We start from the raw sequence: 19,294 nt of genomic DNA on the forward strand, positions 1-19,294 counted from the left end.
ATTTCCTTGGTTCTCTTCTATGTTTTTTATAGTTTGAGGTCTTACATTTAAATCTTTGATGCATTTTGAGTTAATTTTTGTATGTGGTAAAAGGCAGGGAGTCCAATTACAGTCTTCTGCATATGGCTAGCTAGCCATCCTGGCACCATTTATTGAATAGGGAGTCTTTTTCCCATTGCTTGTTTTTGTGTGCCTTTATTTGTGAGTTTTTTATTCTGTTCCATTGGTCTATGTGTCTTTGTATCAGTATCGTGCTGTTTTGGTTACTGTAGCTTTATAGGACAGTTTAAAGTCTGGTAGTATGAAGCCTTTGGCTTTGTTCTTTCTCCTTAAGACTGCTTTGTCTATTTGGTTTCTTTTTTGGTTCTTAGTAGGACCTGGGAGTTGAGTCCTTAGAGATGGGGCTTAGAACCAGACCAAATTGAAGACTAACTAAAACAGGGACAGAGCAGAAGCAGCTTTCCATAAGACATGACCACCACTGGGCCATGTCAGTTTACCATTGCCATGGTTACACCTGGAAGTTACTGCCCCTTTCCATGGTAATGGCCCAACAACCTGGGAGTTACTATCATTTTTCTGCAAATTTCTGCCCTTTAATTTGTATATAATTAAAAATGGACAGAAATATAACTGTAGGGAGTTTGAGACCATCCTGGCCAACATAGTGAAAGCCTGTCTCTACTAAAAATACAAAAGTTAGTTGGGTGTGGTGGCACACACCCCAGCTACTCCCAGTTGCAGTGAGCCGAGATTGTTCCACTGCACACCACCCTGGGTGACTGAGCGAGACTGTCTCAAAAAAAAAACCCCAAAACACAAAAAAAGAAAACTGCAGAATAGCCTCTGAGCTGCTACTCTGGGCACACTGCCTATGGGGCAGCCTTGCTCCACAAGGAGTCCTACCTCTGCTGCTGCTGTATGCTGCCACTTCAGTGAAAGTTTCTATTTTACACCACTTGCTTGCCCTGAATCCTTTCCTGGGCAAAGCCAAGAACCTTCTTGGGCTAAGCCCCAGTTTTGGGGCTGACCTACCCTGCATCAATTCCATATGAATTTTAGAATAGTTTCTTTTTATAATTCTGTGAAAAATGATGTTGGTAGTTTGATAGGAATAGTGTGAATCTGTAAATTGCTTTGGGCAGTATTATTTGCCTATTTTTCTGATGAGGTATTGTTTATTTTCATAGGTTAGCCAAAGCTCTTTAAATGTCCAATTTGATAAAAATCGTGAAGATGAAAATTTTGAACATATACTTAAATGGCTTCCAACTGCTATTTTACATGAAGCTACATATTCTCAAAATAGTGTAAAGTGCTTTTTGTATAAATAATTTGCATGGATTGCTTTACATTAATTTCTTCTAAATTAAAATGTAAGCATTATGATCTTAATAGTTCAAAGTATTCTTGTAGGTTTTTATAATATATTTTTTTCTTCATCACTTGTGACTATATATTACAGTACTTTTTTTTTTTTTTTTTTTAACTGCAGGTGGCAAACATTACTGGGTCATTTTGAAATCAATTTAGTCACTCCCAACTAGCATTTTAAAGAAATCAAAAAGAACAGAACATATAAAAACATACTATCTTTTACAAGCATATTATGAAATGTTTATTTAGCTATTTTACAAAGTATGTGTGTACTGGGTCATGATGTAAAATGAAATTCATACTGTGAGTCACAGTTAAACAAAGTTTTTTTTAAAAATCATTGGTTGGAATAGAAGAATTTCCTGCCTGGGTTTCTTTCCCAGCTCTAGCACTTTTTCAGCTTTGTGACCTTGGGTTAGGTGGCTAACCTACTCATACCTCATCTTCTCATCTGTAAAGTGGGGATAATATTAATATCTACCTTATAAAATTGCTGTAAAGATCAAATGAGTAAATCAAGTAAGCGCTAAATAAATATTAGCTAATATTGTTAACATAGGTATTAATACAGATTTATTGTTCATTATAGCAAATTTTTAAAATACATTTAAAAAGAATGTAACACTTCATGTCATCACACAGTGATAAGCACTAAAAGAATCTTTTCCCCCAATACCTCAGAAATATAGAAAATTTGATGTAAATACAATCTTTAGTACTTTCATAAGAATTCTGCTGGTATCATAGAATTCACATATTCAGACTTAGAAGAAAAGCTTTAAAGATCAAGCATCCTGACATGTCCACAAATATTGATATGTAAAGATAAGCTTGAGATAAGTAAGCTAAACTAGGTTCACTAAAGATAGAGGTAAGCCTAAGCCTCTCTCTAGAATAAAGATGAAAAAAATAAAATCAGGAAGGTTGAGGTGTTACCGTTATAAAGAAGAGCTTATTACTGCAACATTATGGGGCAGCTGTTTCATTATTTCCTAAGGCAGAATGCAGGAGCCCCTCTAAATACTGCACTTGTCAGAAGTTATACTCACAGATGACCGCTACTGCAAACGTGGCTTACCAAAGTACTTAGTTTCTTTACGGTTTCTCCCTGGGTGATCTCATCCATTTTGTGACCTTAAATCATTTCTAGATGTTGATAAACTCTTAAATGTACATCCTTAGCTCAGGCCTCTCCTCTGAGCCCTGACTTACAGATCTAACTTCCTGTTTTACATCTCTTCTTGGAAATCTCACATATTTAAAACAGCTTTTGACTTTTTTCCTCCTGACGAAACCTGTCCTTCTTCGAGTCTTTCCTGTCTCAGTGATGAGCGTCACCCAGCTGTTGGAACCTGAAACTGGAGAGCACCATTCCTTCTTCTTTCCCCCCACCCGACATCCAGTCCCTCGACACCTGCCAGTTGTGCCTCCAGTATTCCTCTCCAGTACGTCTTGTTGGCTCCATCCCTGCAGTTGGCACGTGGGGCTGGCCAGCCGCTGTGCATCTGGAGCTGTGCTAACTTGCTCTGTTCTAGAGCCTAGCAGCTGAGTGATTTGTCCTAAGAGAAATAAGACATGTGAGTCCCCTGATTAAAAACCATGAGTGGGCTGGGCACGGTGGCTCACGCCTGTAATCCCAGCACTTTGGGAGGCCTAGGTGGGCGGATTACGAGGTCATGAGTTGGAGACCAGCCTGGGCAACATGGTGAAAAGAAAAACACAAAGATTAGCCAGGTGTGGTGGCATGCACCTGTAATCCCAGCTACTCAGGAGGCTGAGTGCTTTAACCTGGGAGTCAGAGATTGCAGTGAGCCAAGATCACCCCATTACACTCCAGCCTAGGTAACAGAGTAAGACTCTGTCTCAAAGAAAAAAAAACCAACAACCAAAAAACCCAAAAATCACAAGTGACTTTTTTTGCACTTAGGATAAAATTCGTGTTCCCAACTGTAAAAGGCTGCATTATCTGGCCCCATCTGCCACTCTTCCTCTTTTTTTTTTTCCTCATTGTTCTTTGTCTCGCTTTGGTGATACTGGCCCTTTCTCAAGAGTTTGAACTCACCCAAAATTCCTACCTTCGAGACTTTGTATGTACTTTACCCTCTCCCTGAGACACATCCCTCTCTCTCCCATCCCCAAAATTTAACTTTTCATGTATCAAATCTCAATTTATATGCTTCCTTAGCAAGGCTTTGCCCAGCCACTCAGTCCAAAGTAGGATTTCTCTTGTTACCCTGAACCCATTATCCTCCTCCTCAGCATCCTGTTCATTTGTTTCACAGTATTTGTCACAGTTTAGTAATTATATATTTCTTGTGTATCTCTCCCAATAGACTGCGATGAGGGATAAAGTCATTCCTGTTTTATTCAGAAATGATCAAATGAGTGAATAATTTTTTGAACAAATGAATAATGAGTGAACAAATGAATAAAAAGGGACAGTCATAGATTTTGGAAACAGTTCAAACATAAACATTCTCATTGCCAACTTTTATATTAATATAGATCTTTTGGATGATACAGGTGTCTTCAGAGTGTATCATAATATTCTGTCACTAGGGGGCAGTTACACATCTTTGGTTCAACTTACCTAGTTTACTCTAGGTATGTCTATTATCTAGACATCTTTTTTCTTCTATATTATTTTCCTCACATGTCTGTTTTGAGGGAAATTATACAAATAGGAAGAACCTGATTGTGTTTGTATAAGCTTATATTATTCCCCTCACACTTGAGTCTCTATTGATATAATGTAATTCTGAGTATGCTAGATCAGTCTTTACTCTAGAAAATTAGATTTTATGTTTACACATAATTTCATTTTTAATATATAATATTCCCATGCAGCCATCATCTAGATTTTTGTTTGGGAAAGGGGTTAGGTGTCGGGATGGGCAATCTGTGTTGTCAGCATTGTAGTTGATATACAAAATGATCTTGATATGAGATGCACACACACGAAATGTCTTTTCCTATTGGTAAACACTCAAGTTACGTGAAAAGAGGAACAACAGTCGGCAGAGATCTGACTTTCTCTGGGAATTAATTTCACAGCTAGAGTTTCTGAGGATTTGCGCAAGTGCTTACTATCATTATTCCTATTTAAAAAAACAAAACTTGGTTCAGGAGTTCACCAACCTTGAAATTAGTAAGCATGCTTTACTATTCTTTGTATAATTTTGTATGCATATTTGAAATTGTGCAGATTAACAGTATTGAGATTCTTCCTCGGGCAAAATCAGAAGTATTGTGAAAACCAAAACTATTGTCAGGAATCCTTTAATTTTAAGCTGGCAGGCTGTGTAAGTTGTAAATTTTATGTTTGTTACTGCAGATAAAGATGTACCCATTTAGCTGATAAACAAATTCCTGCTATCCTTTGTCAGCACCATGTGAACAACACTCTTTATAGACATCTGAATATCTGTATGATTTTCTTAACTACGGTGATGATATTTTAAACTGTGGTTATAATTTAAAATCATTTTTAAGGGCCGGGCGCGGTGGCTCAAGCCTGTAATCCCAGCACTTTGGGAGGCCGAGGCGGGTGGATCACGAGGTCAAGAGATCGAGACCATCCTGGTCAACATGGTGAAACCCCGTCTCTACTAAAAATGCAAAAAATTAACTGGGCGTGGTGGCGCGTGCCTGTAATCCCAGCTACTCAGGAGGCTGAGGCAGGAGAATTGCCTGAACCCAGGAGGCGGAGGTTGCGGTGAGCCGAGATGGTGCCATTGCACTCCAGCCTGGGTAACAAGAGCGAAACTCCGTCTCCAAAAAAAAAAATAAATAAAATCATTTTTAAAGACTGTATCTCGTTTCAGCCAAGCATTAAGTGCTAATGCTGAAAAATGTATCTGAAAATGAGTTATTTTGGAACAGAGGTTAGAGGTAACAAAATGCTGGGAAGAAAGCCAAAAAACTGTCACGGTGCGTATTATTGTTCATTTAGGAGAACAAACTCTGAATTGTTAGCCAGAATGTCAACAAAATCAAAGCAGTACTAAAGTGTATATACTTTTAAGTTCATGAAAATTGTTGTATAACCAAGCCAGATTGGTGGCTAACATGCTGGCACCAGGGGCTAATAGTGTGGCTATAACATGTTCCTAAATCAGGTTATTATCTGTGCTAAGGCATGAAGTATGTTATTGATTTTAATTGACAGATCATAATTGTATGTATTTATGGGATAGGTACAGTGTGATGTTTTTATATATGTATATAATGTGGAATGTTTAACTTAAGCTAATTAACATATCCTTTACCTCACTTATTTTTTTGTGGTGATACGTGAAATTTACTGTTGGTAACTTTTGAAATACACAATACATTATTATTAACTGCAGTCACCATGCTGTGCTATAGATTTTTTTAAATTAATTTTTTAAAAATTTTTTGAGACAGAGTCTCATTCTGTCACCTAGGCCGGAGTACAGTGGCATGATGTTGGCCCACTGCAGCCTCCACCTCCTGGATTCAAGTGATTCTTGTGCCTCAGCCTCCCTAGTAGCTGGGATTATGGGTGAGCACCACCACACCCTGCTAATTTTTATATTTTTAGTAGAGGTGGCGTTTCACCACATTGGTCAGGCTGGTCTCAAACACCTGACCTCAAACAGTCTGCCCACCTCTGCCCCTCAGAGTGCTGGGATTACAGGCATGAACCACCGTATCCAGCCTGTGCTGGAGATCTTAAACACAAATTCCTCCTAACTGAGTTTTGTACCCTTTGAACAGCACATCCTCATTTCATTTCCTCACCCCCACTCTCATCCTCTGGTAACTACCATTCTATTCTCTAAGGCAGCAGTCCCCAACCTTTTTGGCACTAGGGACTCGTTTTGTGGAAGACAAATTTTTCATGGACGAGATGATTCAAGTGTATTACATGTATTGCACACTTTATTTCTATCGTTATTATTCTGTACCATATAATGATATAAACTCATCATAAGGTAGAATCGGTGGGAGCCCTTAGCTTGTTTTCCTGCAACTAGATGGTCCCATCTGGAGGTCATGGGAGACAATAACAGATCATCAGGCATTAGATTCTCATAAGGAGGGTATAGCCTAGATCCCTCCCATGTGCAGTTCACAATATGGTTCTCTCTCCTATGAGAATCCTATTTTTTTTTCCTTTCTGCAGCCCCTTTCCTATGAGAATCTAATGTAGCTGCTGATCTGACAGGAGGTGGAGCTCAGGTGGTAATGTGAGCAATGGGGAGTGGCTATAAATACAGATGAAGCTTCCATTGCTCGCCATCTGCTCACCTGCTGTGTGGCCTGTGGCCTAGGGGTTGGGAACTCCTGCTGTAAGGCATGATGCATTTTTGATTATTTGAAAGGTGGGCATAGTAATGTAAAGAATTTTACTTCAAACGTTTGTTCTACCTAAGTATATTGTAAAACAAAAATATTTGAGGATTTTAGATTTTTAAACTTTAAGAATCCACTTTTCTCTTTTGTTTCATTGAGAAAATGATTCTTGAAATATGAGACTTGCACAATTTTCAAAATCTTTGAGAATGCATTTCTCATAAAATGTGATCACTTTGTGTTTACATATATGTATATATCCATGTATGTATACACATGCACATATATATATACATATACATACACATTTTCCCTATTCATTTACTTTGATATAACCAACCATTTACAAAGATGCTAAAAGCTGACAGCCACCGATACTACTCTGGGGCTGTGTATATAATAAGTTATATAACTTTTGTACCTCATTCCTTCATGTGCATCATTTACTAGTATACCCATGTTGTGACCAGCTGCAAGTTTTAGTCTTGTAGTTGTTGTTACTTTTATATCCTTTATTCTTTTATGGTTTCATAGGTTATCTTCCACTGTTTGTTTTGTAGGGTTCTCTGTGTATGTGAAAAGCAAAATAAAAAATAAATGCTCCCCATTTTGTGAATTGGTTTTGTTTCCATGATCTATTTTCAGGTCAGCTACTTGTTATTTAGAATTTGTTTTCCCATTAAAATAATGTTGGCTAAATTTTTGAACCAACACACAGAACCTATTTCTTCACAACTGACTTAATCACCATTTATAGCTTGGTTTTTGGGGGGAAATGCATTGCACCCTCTAACTCTTGTAATTATAGCTGCTGCTGCTTCCTCCTCCTCCTCTTCCTGCTCCTCATCCCCTTCCTTCTTCTTCTTCTTAGAGACAGGGTCTCATGCCAGTCAGAATGGTGATTTTATTAAAAAGTCAAGAGGCAACAGATGAGGTTGTTTCAGCTGGTGAGGTTACAGAGAAATGGGAACACTTTTACACTGTTGGTAGGAATGTAAATTAGTTCAACCATTGTGGAAGACAGTGTGGCGGTTCCTCAAAGATTTCCTCAAAGAACCGAGAATACCATTTGACCCAGTAATCTCATTACTGGGTATATACCCAAAGGAATAGAAATCATTCTATTACAAAGATACATGGATGTATATGTTCATTGCGGCACTATTCACAATAGCAAGACACAAAATCAACCCAAATGCCCATCAATGATAGACTGGATAAAGAAAATGTACGTAAATAGCATGGAATACTATGCAGCCCTAAAAGGAATTAGATCGTGTTCTTTGCAGGGACATGGATGAATCTGGAAGCCATTATCCTCAGCAAACTAATGCAGGAACAGAAAACCAAACACCACATGTTCTTACTTATAAGTGGGAGCTAAACCAAGCGAACATATGGACACAGGGAAGGGAACACACTTACGAGTGGGAGCTGAACAAAGAGAACATGTGGATACAGGGAAAGGAACAACTCTTACTGGGGCCTGCCGGGGGAGGGTGCAGTGGGGAGAGCATTAGGGAAAAAAGCTAATGCATGCTGGGCTTAATACCTAGATGATGGTTTGATAGGTGCAGCAAACCACCATGGTACACATTTACCTATGTAACAAACCTGCACATACTGCACATGTACCCCAGAACTTAACAACAACAACAACAACAAAGAGATGGGATCTCGCTCTGTCACCCAGGCTGAAGTGTTGTAGTGGTATGATCATAGCTCACTGCAGCCTTGACTGCCTGGACTCAGGTGATCCTCCTGTCTCAGCCTCCCAAGTAGCTGGGACTATGGCTGTGCACCACCACACCCAGCTAATTTTTAATTTTTTTTGTAGAAATGGAATCTTGCTGTGTTGCCCAGGCTGGTCTTGAAGTCCTGTCCTCAAGAGATTCTCCTACTGTGGCCTCCCAAAGTGCTGGGATTATAGGCGTGAGCCACCATGCCCAACTTGTACCTTCTAATCCCAGATCAGGAACATCTTAATTTCCTGGACCCACCCTACATACTCGCACACAGAGACACACACAAAAAAGAGATACTCCTTTCTCCATGTTGCACCTGAGTCTGATAGTGGGAATATATGCATGGGTGATTCTCAGTGCAGAAGATACCATGGTAGGTAGGAGCCTGGGAATTCTGTGATGCTGAAGAAGACTTAGAAGATGAGGCCTAACAATAATCTCATCTACTTTGTTTCTGCGAATAACCTTTGGCATCTGGGACTGTGGCTCTAGTGCAGCTGGGAGCTGTAGGGATGTTCATTATGGCTGTGAACTTTCCATGTCAAAAGAAATAGAGAATTGGTGGCAGTTCTCATGTTTTTACTGGAAATAAGGCACTGCCACATCAACTCTGTGCAGAATAAGGTACTGATAAAGGGAATCTACGAAAAACTCAATAACTACATTGTGCTTAATGGTGAAAAATGGAATGTCTTTTCTCTAAAATTGGAGACAAGGCAAGGATGTCTACTTTCACCACTCCTGTTTAACACCACACTGGATGTCTTAACCAGTGTATTAAGGCCAGAGAAAGAAAGAAAAGGCACTTAGATTGAAAAAATGAAACTTGTTTTAGATGACATGATTGTTTATGAAAAAAGTCACAAGGAATCTACAAAAAAATTCTTAGAACCAATAAGTGAGTTTAGCAAGGTCCTAGAATATAAGGTCAACTCACACACACAAATCAATTGTATTGCTATATACTTAACAGTGAATGCTCTGCAATGAAACTTAAGAAAACCCATTTATAATAGCTTTCTGAAATCAAAATTTTAGATTTAAATCCAACAAAATATGTTCATGGAAAAGCAAAGAAACTACAATATCCAAAATAATTTTAAAAGAAGAGTAAAGTTAGAAGAAGTACAGTACAGGTCTTAAGACTTACGACAACACCACAGTGATGAAGACAGTATAATATCAGCTGAGAGACAAGCACACATGTAGATCAGTGAAATAGAATAAAGAGTTCAGTGACAGACCCATAAAAATATGGGCAGTTTTTTGTTAGCAGCTTTATTGCAATATCATTCAAATACCGTAAACTCACCTATTTAAAGTATATAGTGAATTTTTTTAGTATATTCAGAGTTGTGCAACATCACCTTAAACATTTTTATTACTTCAAATAGAAATCCCATACTCTTTAGGTAGCACCTCCCAATCCCCCGTTTCCCCATCCGTAAGCAGCCACTATTTTCTGTATCTATAGATTTGTCTATTCTGTACATTTCACATCATTGTGAGTGGCTTCCACTTAATGTTTTTAGCATTCATCTGTGTTTTAGTGTGTATATGGCATTTTTTTGTGGCCAAATATTTCAGTTTATGGACGTCTACCACATTTTCTTTATCTCTTTATCACTTGAGAGATATTTTTGTTGTTTCTACTTCTTGGCAATGGCCAATTGGTTTTTGACAAAGGTACAAAGCAATTAGTGAAGAAAGGGTATTCTTTTCAACAAATGATGCTGAATCAATTGGATATTCATGTGGGAAAAAAAGGAATATCAACTTAAACCTCGTATCTTATAAAAACATTAATGCAAAATTGACTTAGATCTAAATGTGGAACTTAGAACTGTAAACTCCTAAAAGAAAGAACAAGAAAAAATCTTTAGGACCTGTGGGTAGGTAGGTCCTAATTGACTGTGAAATCACAAATTTTTCTTACGCATAAGAAAAAATATATAAATTAGACTTCATCAAAATTAAAAACTTTTCTTCTTCCAGAGACACTGTTAAGAGAATGAAAAGACAAACTACAGATTGGGAGAAAATACTTGCAAATCACATATCCAGTGAAAGGACTTTTATCCCGAATATGTAAAAATCTCTCAAAGCATAACAGTAAGAAAACAACCCAATTAAAAAATGGGCAAAAGATATGAACAGACACTTCACCAAGGACAATGTAGAGATGGCAAATAAGCTCATAAAAAGATATTGAAGGGCATCTGGACCTGAACTTGTACATATGAACGACTCTGTGTTGTTTAGAGTTTTCTTGGAGAGGGACAGGAGACTAATGGTGATGCCATACTTCCAAGTGGCTTTGGAAAAAAAATGATGCAAAGCTAAAAAAAAAAAAAAGATATTTTACACCTTTAACTTCTTGGAGAAATGTGTGAAAGTCACAATGGGACACCACTGTATACCAACTAGAAACAAACCGTGGTACATTCAAACAATGGAATGCTTCTTAGCAGTGAAAGGGAGCAAATTATGGATACACGCAGCACATTGGATGAATCTCAAAGGCATTGTGTTGAGTGAAAGAAGCCAGTTTGAATCATACACTGTATGATTCTGTTTATATGAATATTCTGGAAAAGACTAAACTACAGTGATAGAGAACAGATCAGTGGTTGCCAGGGGTTAGGTATTAGGGAGACTGTGACAACAAAGCAACGGCAAAATGGAATGTTTTAGACTGAGGAGACTTCTCTCTATCCTGAGTGTGGTGGTGGTTACACAAGTCTATACATGCATTAAAACTCATAGAACTGGCCGGGTGCGGTGGCTCACGCCTATAACCCCAGCACTTTGGGAGGCTGAGGCGGGCAGAGCACCTGAGGTCAGGAGTTTGAAACCAGCCTGGACAACATGGTGAAACTCCGTCTCTACTAAAAATACAAAATTAGCTGGAACAGGATGGTACTTCTTCATTTCGACTGGCCACTGGTGCAAAAAGTAATGTCCTTTGTTTTTCAGGAGGGATTTATTGGCATATGAGCCTTTTCTCTCCATTTAATATATTAAGTAAGGCAACTTACAGTATTGTATGGTGATACAATAATTATTAGTTGCCTACAGCATTGGGAAACTTAAGTTGAAGTCATAACTCATCTCTAACTAGTAGGATTACCTTAGTCCATTTAACTTCTTGGGCTTAGTTCTTAATTTCTCTTACATTTACAAATAAAGTTGAATTACTCTTCAGAGTTTCTGTAACTTCCAGATAATAAAAGTAATGATTACCAACACTTACATAGTGCATATTAGCTACCAGTCATGGTTGCCAGTATCTATATATTTATATATATTAAGTACGCAGTCATGTGTAATTCTTAGAACTACTATGTGAGGTTAGTATAGTTACCCTTGAGGAAACTGAGACATGGAAGGTAAAGTAGCCCAAGGCGGCAGGGCTAGTAAAAAGGGAAGCTGTGTTTGAAGGGAGAAAGTCTGGTTCCAGAGCCCATGCTCTTAACTCCTGTACTTCACTATATGGTCTTTCTCTCCCATAATTCTATTATTGCTTTGAATTGGATTTAATAAAAATGAAGATTTAGAGAAACCTCTCAATGTTTTTTTTGAGATAGAGTCTCACTCTGTCACCCAGGCTGGAGGGCAGTAGTGCAATCTCAGCTCACTGCAACCTCCGCCTCCCAGGTTTGAACGATTCTCCTTCCTCAACCTCCTGAGTAGGTGGGATTACAGGTGCCTGCCACCATGCCCAGCTAATTTTTGGATTTTTAGTAGAGACAGGGTTTCACCATGTTGTCTAGCCTGGTCTTGAACTCCTGACCTCAGGTGATCCACCTGCCTTGGCCTGCCGAAGTGCTGGGATTACAGGCTTGAGCCAATGCCCCTGGCCTGTTTCTTTTTTTTTTTAAACAGCAAAATATGAATAACAAATGCTTAAATTGTAAAGAGGGAGCAACTCTAGTTAAAATGATCCATTCAGAAGAAGAGAATTAAGAAGTTACCAGTTGTTAATAGTGGTTGTGTTATATATTTCATATAATGTTTAGTGACCAAAAGAGAATATGAATCAAACTGAAGTTACTCTGAGGACTCTACAGTCTTTGAAGTTGTACAGTGGCTTTAAAAAATTATGTAAAAACAAACCCAAATCACTGTTTTTAAAGTCAGATTTAACCAGACTGTGATTCTGCGCGATTCTGTTGTCAGGCCCTCCCCTGGGATACAAATGTGTTCTGGATGTCATATTTTAAGATACCATCTCACACCAGTTAGAATGGCAATCATTAAAAAATCTGGAGAAAACAGATGCTGGAGAGGATGTGGAGAAATAGGAACACTTTTACACTGTTGGTGGGAGTGTAAATTAGTTCAACCATTGTGGAAAACAGTGTGGCGATTCCTCAAGGACCTAGAAATAGAAATTCCATTTGACCCAGCAATCCCATTACTGGGCATATATCCAAAGGATTATAAATCGTTCTACTATAAGGACACATGCACACGAATGTTCATAGCAGCACAGTTTACAATAGCAAAGACCTGGAACCAACCCAAATGCCCATCGATGATAGACTGGACAGGAAAAATGTGGCACATATACACCATGGAATATTATGCAGCCATTAAAAACGAGGAGTTTGCGTCCTTTGTAGGGACATGGATGAACCTGGAAACCATCATTCTCAGCAAACTGACACAAGAACACAAAATCAAACACCACATGTTCTCACTCATAGGCGGGTGTTGAACAAGGAGAACACATGGACACAGGGAGGGGAGCACTATACATGGGGGTCTGTTGTGGGGGAGTGGGGGGGACAGCGGGGGGGGGAGTTGGGGAGGGATAGCATGGGAAGAGATGCCAGATGTGGGTGGGGGGGGGAAGGCAGCAAATCACACTGCCACGTATGCACCTATGCAACAACCTTGCATGTTTTTCACATGTACCCCAAAACCTAAAATGCAATTAAAAAAAAAAAAAAAAAAAAAAAAAAAAAAGAAAAGCCCAACTGGCCTGAGGGATGAGATTTAGAACCATGTTATGTAAGAAACAGTGGAAGGATCTGGGGATGCTCAGCTGGGAGAAGGAAGAATGATCTCAAATATATGAAAAGCTGTCCTTTAGAAGGATTAAACTCCATGGGATAGAGTTGGACCAATAGGTGCTAGTTACAGAGTGGCAGACTTGAGCTTGGTGGAAGCCAACTGAATGCAAAATTGGCTGACTTATGTGCTGTTGATTTCTTTGTCAGGAGATTTTCAAGTGAAGGCTAAGTAACACTAAGAAAGGGATGTTAAGAGCAGATTCGTCCTGGTTTAGATGGACAAGGTGACGTTGTAGTTCTCTTGTCACAGTGTCTGACATACGATATGTACTCAGTAAACAACTGTTAAATTAATGACTTAAAGAAATAGAACAGGAGAAATATTCTGATTATTTAAAACCACAGTGACTCATTTTAAAATGACTTATTTGATTCTGTCCAAATTACAAGCGGAGATTGAGAGGGAAGAACATTTAACTTAATTTAGTGATAGGTTTGATTGCTTTCTAGTTCCTCTTATATACCATAACTTACATCACTATTATGTATGTAATTACTGTATAAGTTTAAGAATGCACCCATTTTTATATGTATACATGTCTCAGCTTATTAACTTGTAAGCGCTCTGCTATTAGGATTATGTATTTTCATAGGTATCCTTCACAGCACCAAGCCAGAACCTTTGTGAAATAATATAATGCGAAGGATTTCAAACTTGTGTGTGTGTGTGTATATGTGTGTGTGTATGTGCATGTGTGTGTGTGCATGTGTGTGTGTGTGCACGCACACACGTGCACAACGGTGGGGGGGTTGTTGCCCCTAGTCTCTTCATTTTCATCTTTCATTTATGTATTTTACTTCATTTTTTTGAGACAGTCTTACTGTGTTGCCCCGGCTGGAGTGCAGCCTCAGCTCACTGTAGCCTCTGCTTCCCCAGTTTAAGTGATTTTTCTGCCTCAGCCTCCCTAGGAGCTGGGACTACAAGTGTGCACTACCATGCCTGGCTAATTTTTGCATTTTTAGTACAGACAGAGTTTCACCATATTGGCCAGGCTAGTCTTGAACTCCTCACCTCAAGTGATCTGCCTGCCTTGGCCTCCCCAAGTGCTGGAATTACAGTTGTGAGCCACTGTGCCTGGGCTCATTCATGTATTCTAATGCTGATTCTAACATTTAGAAACCTTTACTGAACCAGGTTTGAATCGTGTCTGATATAGAAGGGAGTATGTTCAGTGTTTGTTGTTTTTGTCAGGTGCATGTGAAGGAACCCTGGCTTGTTCAACCTGTCACCTCATCTTTGAAGATCACATATTTGAGAAGTTAGATGCAATCACTGATGAGGAGAATGACATGCTCGATCTGGCATATGGACTAACAGACAGGTAAGATTTTTGGACTGCTTCAATTGTGCTAATAATCTGGGAACATAGATATTTTATTATGTTTTCTATGTAAGACCAGACCCATGAATGTAATAGTGTTCTACCAGGTTAAATAACAGATTTTGAGTATCAGATACGTGGCATTTCTCTTTGTTTTCACTGTTCTACAGTTTAGAACTTATGAAACTTTTTACAAAAGTAAAAAAAAAAGTTAATTGGAAGTATTGGAAATATAAGTTCTAGATCCTAACAAATGTTTTTTAGGTCTCTTTTTACTCCAGGAACCATTTATCACAACTTAATGGGAGGGGTTAAATTTAATGATTTTATAGTATTCTTGAAGGACAGATTTGATAAGTGAACAAATTATAGTGGAAAGTTTTACCTATTTGAGAGAACAGAATTTTTAAAGAAACTTAATATATAATAGTAATTATGTTAAAATGAATAATTATTTTTCAAAGTGTACATTAATCAGAGCTTCTTATTGTTATTAATTTACTCTTAAAAATGGTAAGATTTACAGTGGCAAGTGACATCAAGTGATACCTTCTTTTTGAAAAAATTATCTAGTCTTTTGATTGGAGTCAAGGAAGGTAGCTAGTTGATACACTGCTTCAAGGCATAAGATAATGAGGGCTTATTACTTGATTAAGGTTGGCACTGTTTAAGTCTAATTTGGTAACCTTAATGACAAGTAATTTTTTAAAAATAGTTTTATTTCATGTATATTATATAGCTAGAATTTTAATCATCACAATCATTTTTAGGTCATTTGAATTTATTTAGAGAAGAGAGATCATTTTGTTCCTTTTATGGTTTATTTCCCTCTTGGTGAATGTGAGACTGATAACCCTGGGAAGAGAAACTGATAAAATAGTATCTCTTTGGACACCAAAGCAGAGTGGAATGTGGCTACTGTCTGCCTGTCCTCTCACGAATCTTCATTGCCACGTTCTCTATGAGCACCTCCTTTCTTTTTCCCTTAACACAGAGACTAAATCCAGTGACTGTATTAGTTAGGTTCTGAGAATTGTGCCTCTTAATAAGAGAGTTAAGTCATAGCTCACTGCTTGCCCTTTTCTATAGATACAATTTGTAGATGCATGTAATATAATAGATAATATTCTAATTGAAAGGGAAAAGGGAGAGCTACATTTAGAAGAGATACAAAAGGTCTATAATAAATGTAAGCTAGCAAGAATATTGATGATAAAATTTCCAAGTTTTAGCGCTAGAAAATGGAGAGCAAGGAACAGCTTTTATAGTGTTTTATAGCTGGTATTCTTAAGTACACAGAACTTTAGTAGAAATACTTTGGGGGAAAAAGTATAATTAGTTTCACAGGTAGCATTTACAAAACACACTGACATATTTGGAATGGGAAGAATTTTGTTCAAAGCTAATAACCACATGTAAACTTATTTTTAGGGTATCAGAAAGTTTCAGAAAAGGAATAAGGAAATTCAGTCTTTTAATTCATACTTTAAAGTTAAATACTATGTAAATGTTTTTAATTTTTAAGCAAAAACACTATCATTCCAATAATTTTTTTTTTTTTTCATTTTGAGACAGTCTTGCTCTGTCGCCCAGGCTGCAGTGCAATGGCACAATCTTGGCTCACTGCAACTTCTGCCTCTTGGGTTCAAGTGATTCTCCTGCCTCGGCCTCCTGAGTAGCTGGGATTACAGGTGCCTGCCACCATGACCAGCTAATTTTTGTGTTTTTAGCAGAGATGAGGTTCCACTGTGTTGGGCAGGCTGGTCTTGAACTCCTGACCTCAGGTGATCTGCCCGCCTTGGCTTCCCAAAGTGCTGGGATTACAGGCATGAGCCACCGTGCCTGGCTTAAATGTTTTATTGGTTGTTCTTAACCTTGATTGTTGATAGATGAATGATACATGATAGCCTCATTTTTTTTTTTCATACCGGTTACCTGTCTCCCTTTTCCCATTAGAAGAACAGCCATGTCTTGTTTTACCATTGTATCTCCAATGCCAGATTCGCGATAGAGGTCACCAACAGTTTGCAGAATTAATAGTTGATGGAAAGGGAGATTCAAGAATTACCTGTGAGTTTACACTGGTTGATTGTCATTGCTCCCTGCCACCAGTGTCTATGGATAATCTATACAGAGGTCTCAGATTCCTTATACGCAAGATGAGGATAATAATAGTACCTACCTCACATTATTGCTGTGTGGAGCTAATGAGGAAATATATGTGAAGCTCTCAGAATAGTGCTTGGTGGAGAAAGCATTCATTAAATGGTAGTTGTTAGCATTGTAACTACCATCATATTGACCTATCTGTTGGGAACTCACTGTAATGCCTAGGCACTTAAATATTATTTCTAACTTTCAGGGTTAGGCAGTACTATCACCATATTGTAGGTGGGGAGATGAGGCTTAGTTATTGCAGATTTGCTTAAGGCTGCACAGCTAGTGTGTAACATCACTGATTTGAATCCAGCTATTCAAAGCCCTTGGTCTTTTACTATTTCAAGCTACTTCTCTGAATTGAAAACAAAACCCCAGAACTAAAGTAAACCCAATACCCAGTATATTTTCACCGCCAGGGATGTGTAGCAAGAGAGACTGGAGAAAATAACTTCCAGGTTTGCAGAAGTGTCAGAGTGTTGTGGGACTCAAAGTGTGAAATCGGGGGAACCTTGTTGTCTGTCTGCTTCTCTAGAAGTATGAGACACCGTCTATGCTGGTGGATCTTGGAGCCAGAGACCTTTAAGGAGATAGAAGTAGGAGAGTGAGAAAATAGCCACAAAGCGCACTACTGCCTTATTTTCTAGAGTGAGCTGGAGCTTTTAGTGCTGTCTCTCTCTGTGTTCTCATAACAGACCTATTGTTCTTCTGTCACCACACTTGTGGTACCCTGCCCTGTTTCACTGATAACTGTTTCCATCTCTGTTTCCCTTACTAAAGTAACAGTTCCTTGAAGACCAGCATCATCTTGCTATCTGTATAGAAATACCAAGAGTAACCAACAGGCTCTCAAGGGCTTGCTGTTCTAATGAATTTGTCCAAATTGGCTTGCCACTTTTTCTCTCTTGCAGACAGAGCTTAATGCATAGTTGAGTATTGTCAAGGCTGTTTCTAATTCTACAAATGAAGAACTCTTGGTAGAGGGAATATTTTTCTATTAGGGATCAGTATTTCCCATGGTTAAGCATACTCCTTTACTTCAAAACTTCCTGGTGGTTCCTCCTAGCTCACCAGTAAAAACACAGGCCCCTTAACTGATATTCACAGCTGCCCGTGGCTCTGGTCGCCTTTCTGGCCCATCATTCCCCTTGTCCTTATTTGCGCTGTGCAGCAACCAAGCTAAAACACCCATCTTGCCTTAAAGGTGACTTGAGCTTCTCTGCGTTGTGTTGCCTTTGCCTCACATACTTTTCTTCTTTATCTTTTATTAAATAGTAAATAGTAAATCCTACCTATCCTTCAAAGCCCATTGTGGATACCACCTCCTGTGGCCAGAAGTAGGCGCTTTTTCCTTAGACCTCTTAGAGCCATTTGGCTTTCTCCCTTGGTGGCATTTGCCACAGTCTCTCATGTTAACTACCTGAATGTGTCTCATCTCTTCCCTTTGATAGAAAGTTTACTCATTAATGTTGGCATTAGCGACCAATCCTAACAGCAGTCCTGTGAGGAGTTCTCCTACTTGTCTTGAAGATTAGGTTAGGAAACCAGCGTTTGGTTAGGTTAAGCAAGTTGGTGTATTAAATGCTGGATTCCATACTGCTGGTCTCATTGGCTGTAATTCTGATGCTGTCTCTTTAAGTGCATCCCAATGACCAGAAAATAAGACGTTAAGAAAGTATGGAGTTGAGTTGCTCTTTTTCACTGACATTTAGTATTGTGCCCATAGGTGCTCAATAAATGCTTGAAGAATACATTAATAAAACCAAAACCTGAATATCACATTTCAGCAAATTGAAGACATGTTGATTGTAAGATTAACATTTCTTTTTATATGCCACTAAGGAAGAAAAAAGCACTGCTAATTCAAGTATGGCATAGTGTTATCACTTAATGTATTTTCTGCATATTGAAAGAGTTTTTTAGACTTATCTAGACATAGATTTGAATTATATATCACTACTGAGAAAAGAAAATAGTCTGACTGTGGTGGCTCATGCCTATAATCCCAACACTTTGGGAGGCCGAGGCAGGCAGATCACTTGAGCCCTGGAGTTAGAGAGCAGCTTGGGCAACATGGTGAAATCTTGTCTCCACAGAAAATACAAAAAGTTTCCAAGCATGGTGGTGCACGCCTGTAGTCACAGCTACTCAGGAGGCTGAGGTGGAGTGATCACCAGAGCTCGGGAGGTAGAGGTTGCAGTGAGCTGAGATCATGCCACTGCACTCCAGCCTGGGTGACAGACCCAGACCCTCTCTTGAAAAAAAAAAAAAAAAGGAAGAAAGGAAAATATACACA

The 19,294-nt window shown here is 38.6% G+C and overlaps 1 protein-coding gene across 1 annotated transcript in view; it reads left to right on the forward strand.

Annotated features, from left to right (window-relative positions):
- FDX1 (ferredoxin 1) overlaps positions 1-19,294 on the forward strand; it is a 36,125-nt gene that overhangs the window by 14,908 nt on the left and 1,923 nt on the right. Inside the window, exon 3 of the mRNA XM_021671114.2 lies at positions 14,712-14,841. Coding sequence (XP_021526789.2) covers positions 14,712-14,841 — 130 coding nt within the window. The remainder of the gene's footprint in view (positions 1-14,711; positions 14,842-19,294) is intronic.

Source organism: Aotus nancymaae, unplaced genomic scaffold (assembly GCF_030222135.1).
Source record: "Aotus nancymaae isolate 86718 unplaced genomic scaffold, 86718_ANA_hifiasm-v0.15.2.pri h1tg000012l, whole genome shotgun sequence".
Classification (NCBI taxonomy): domain Eukaryota; kingdom Metazoa; phylum Chordata; class Mammalia; order Primates; family Aotidae; genus Aotus; species Aotus nancymaae.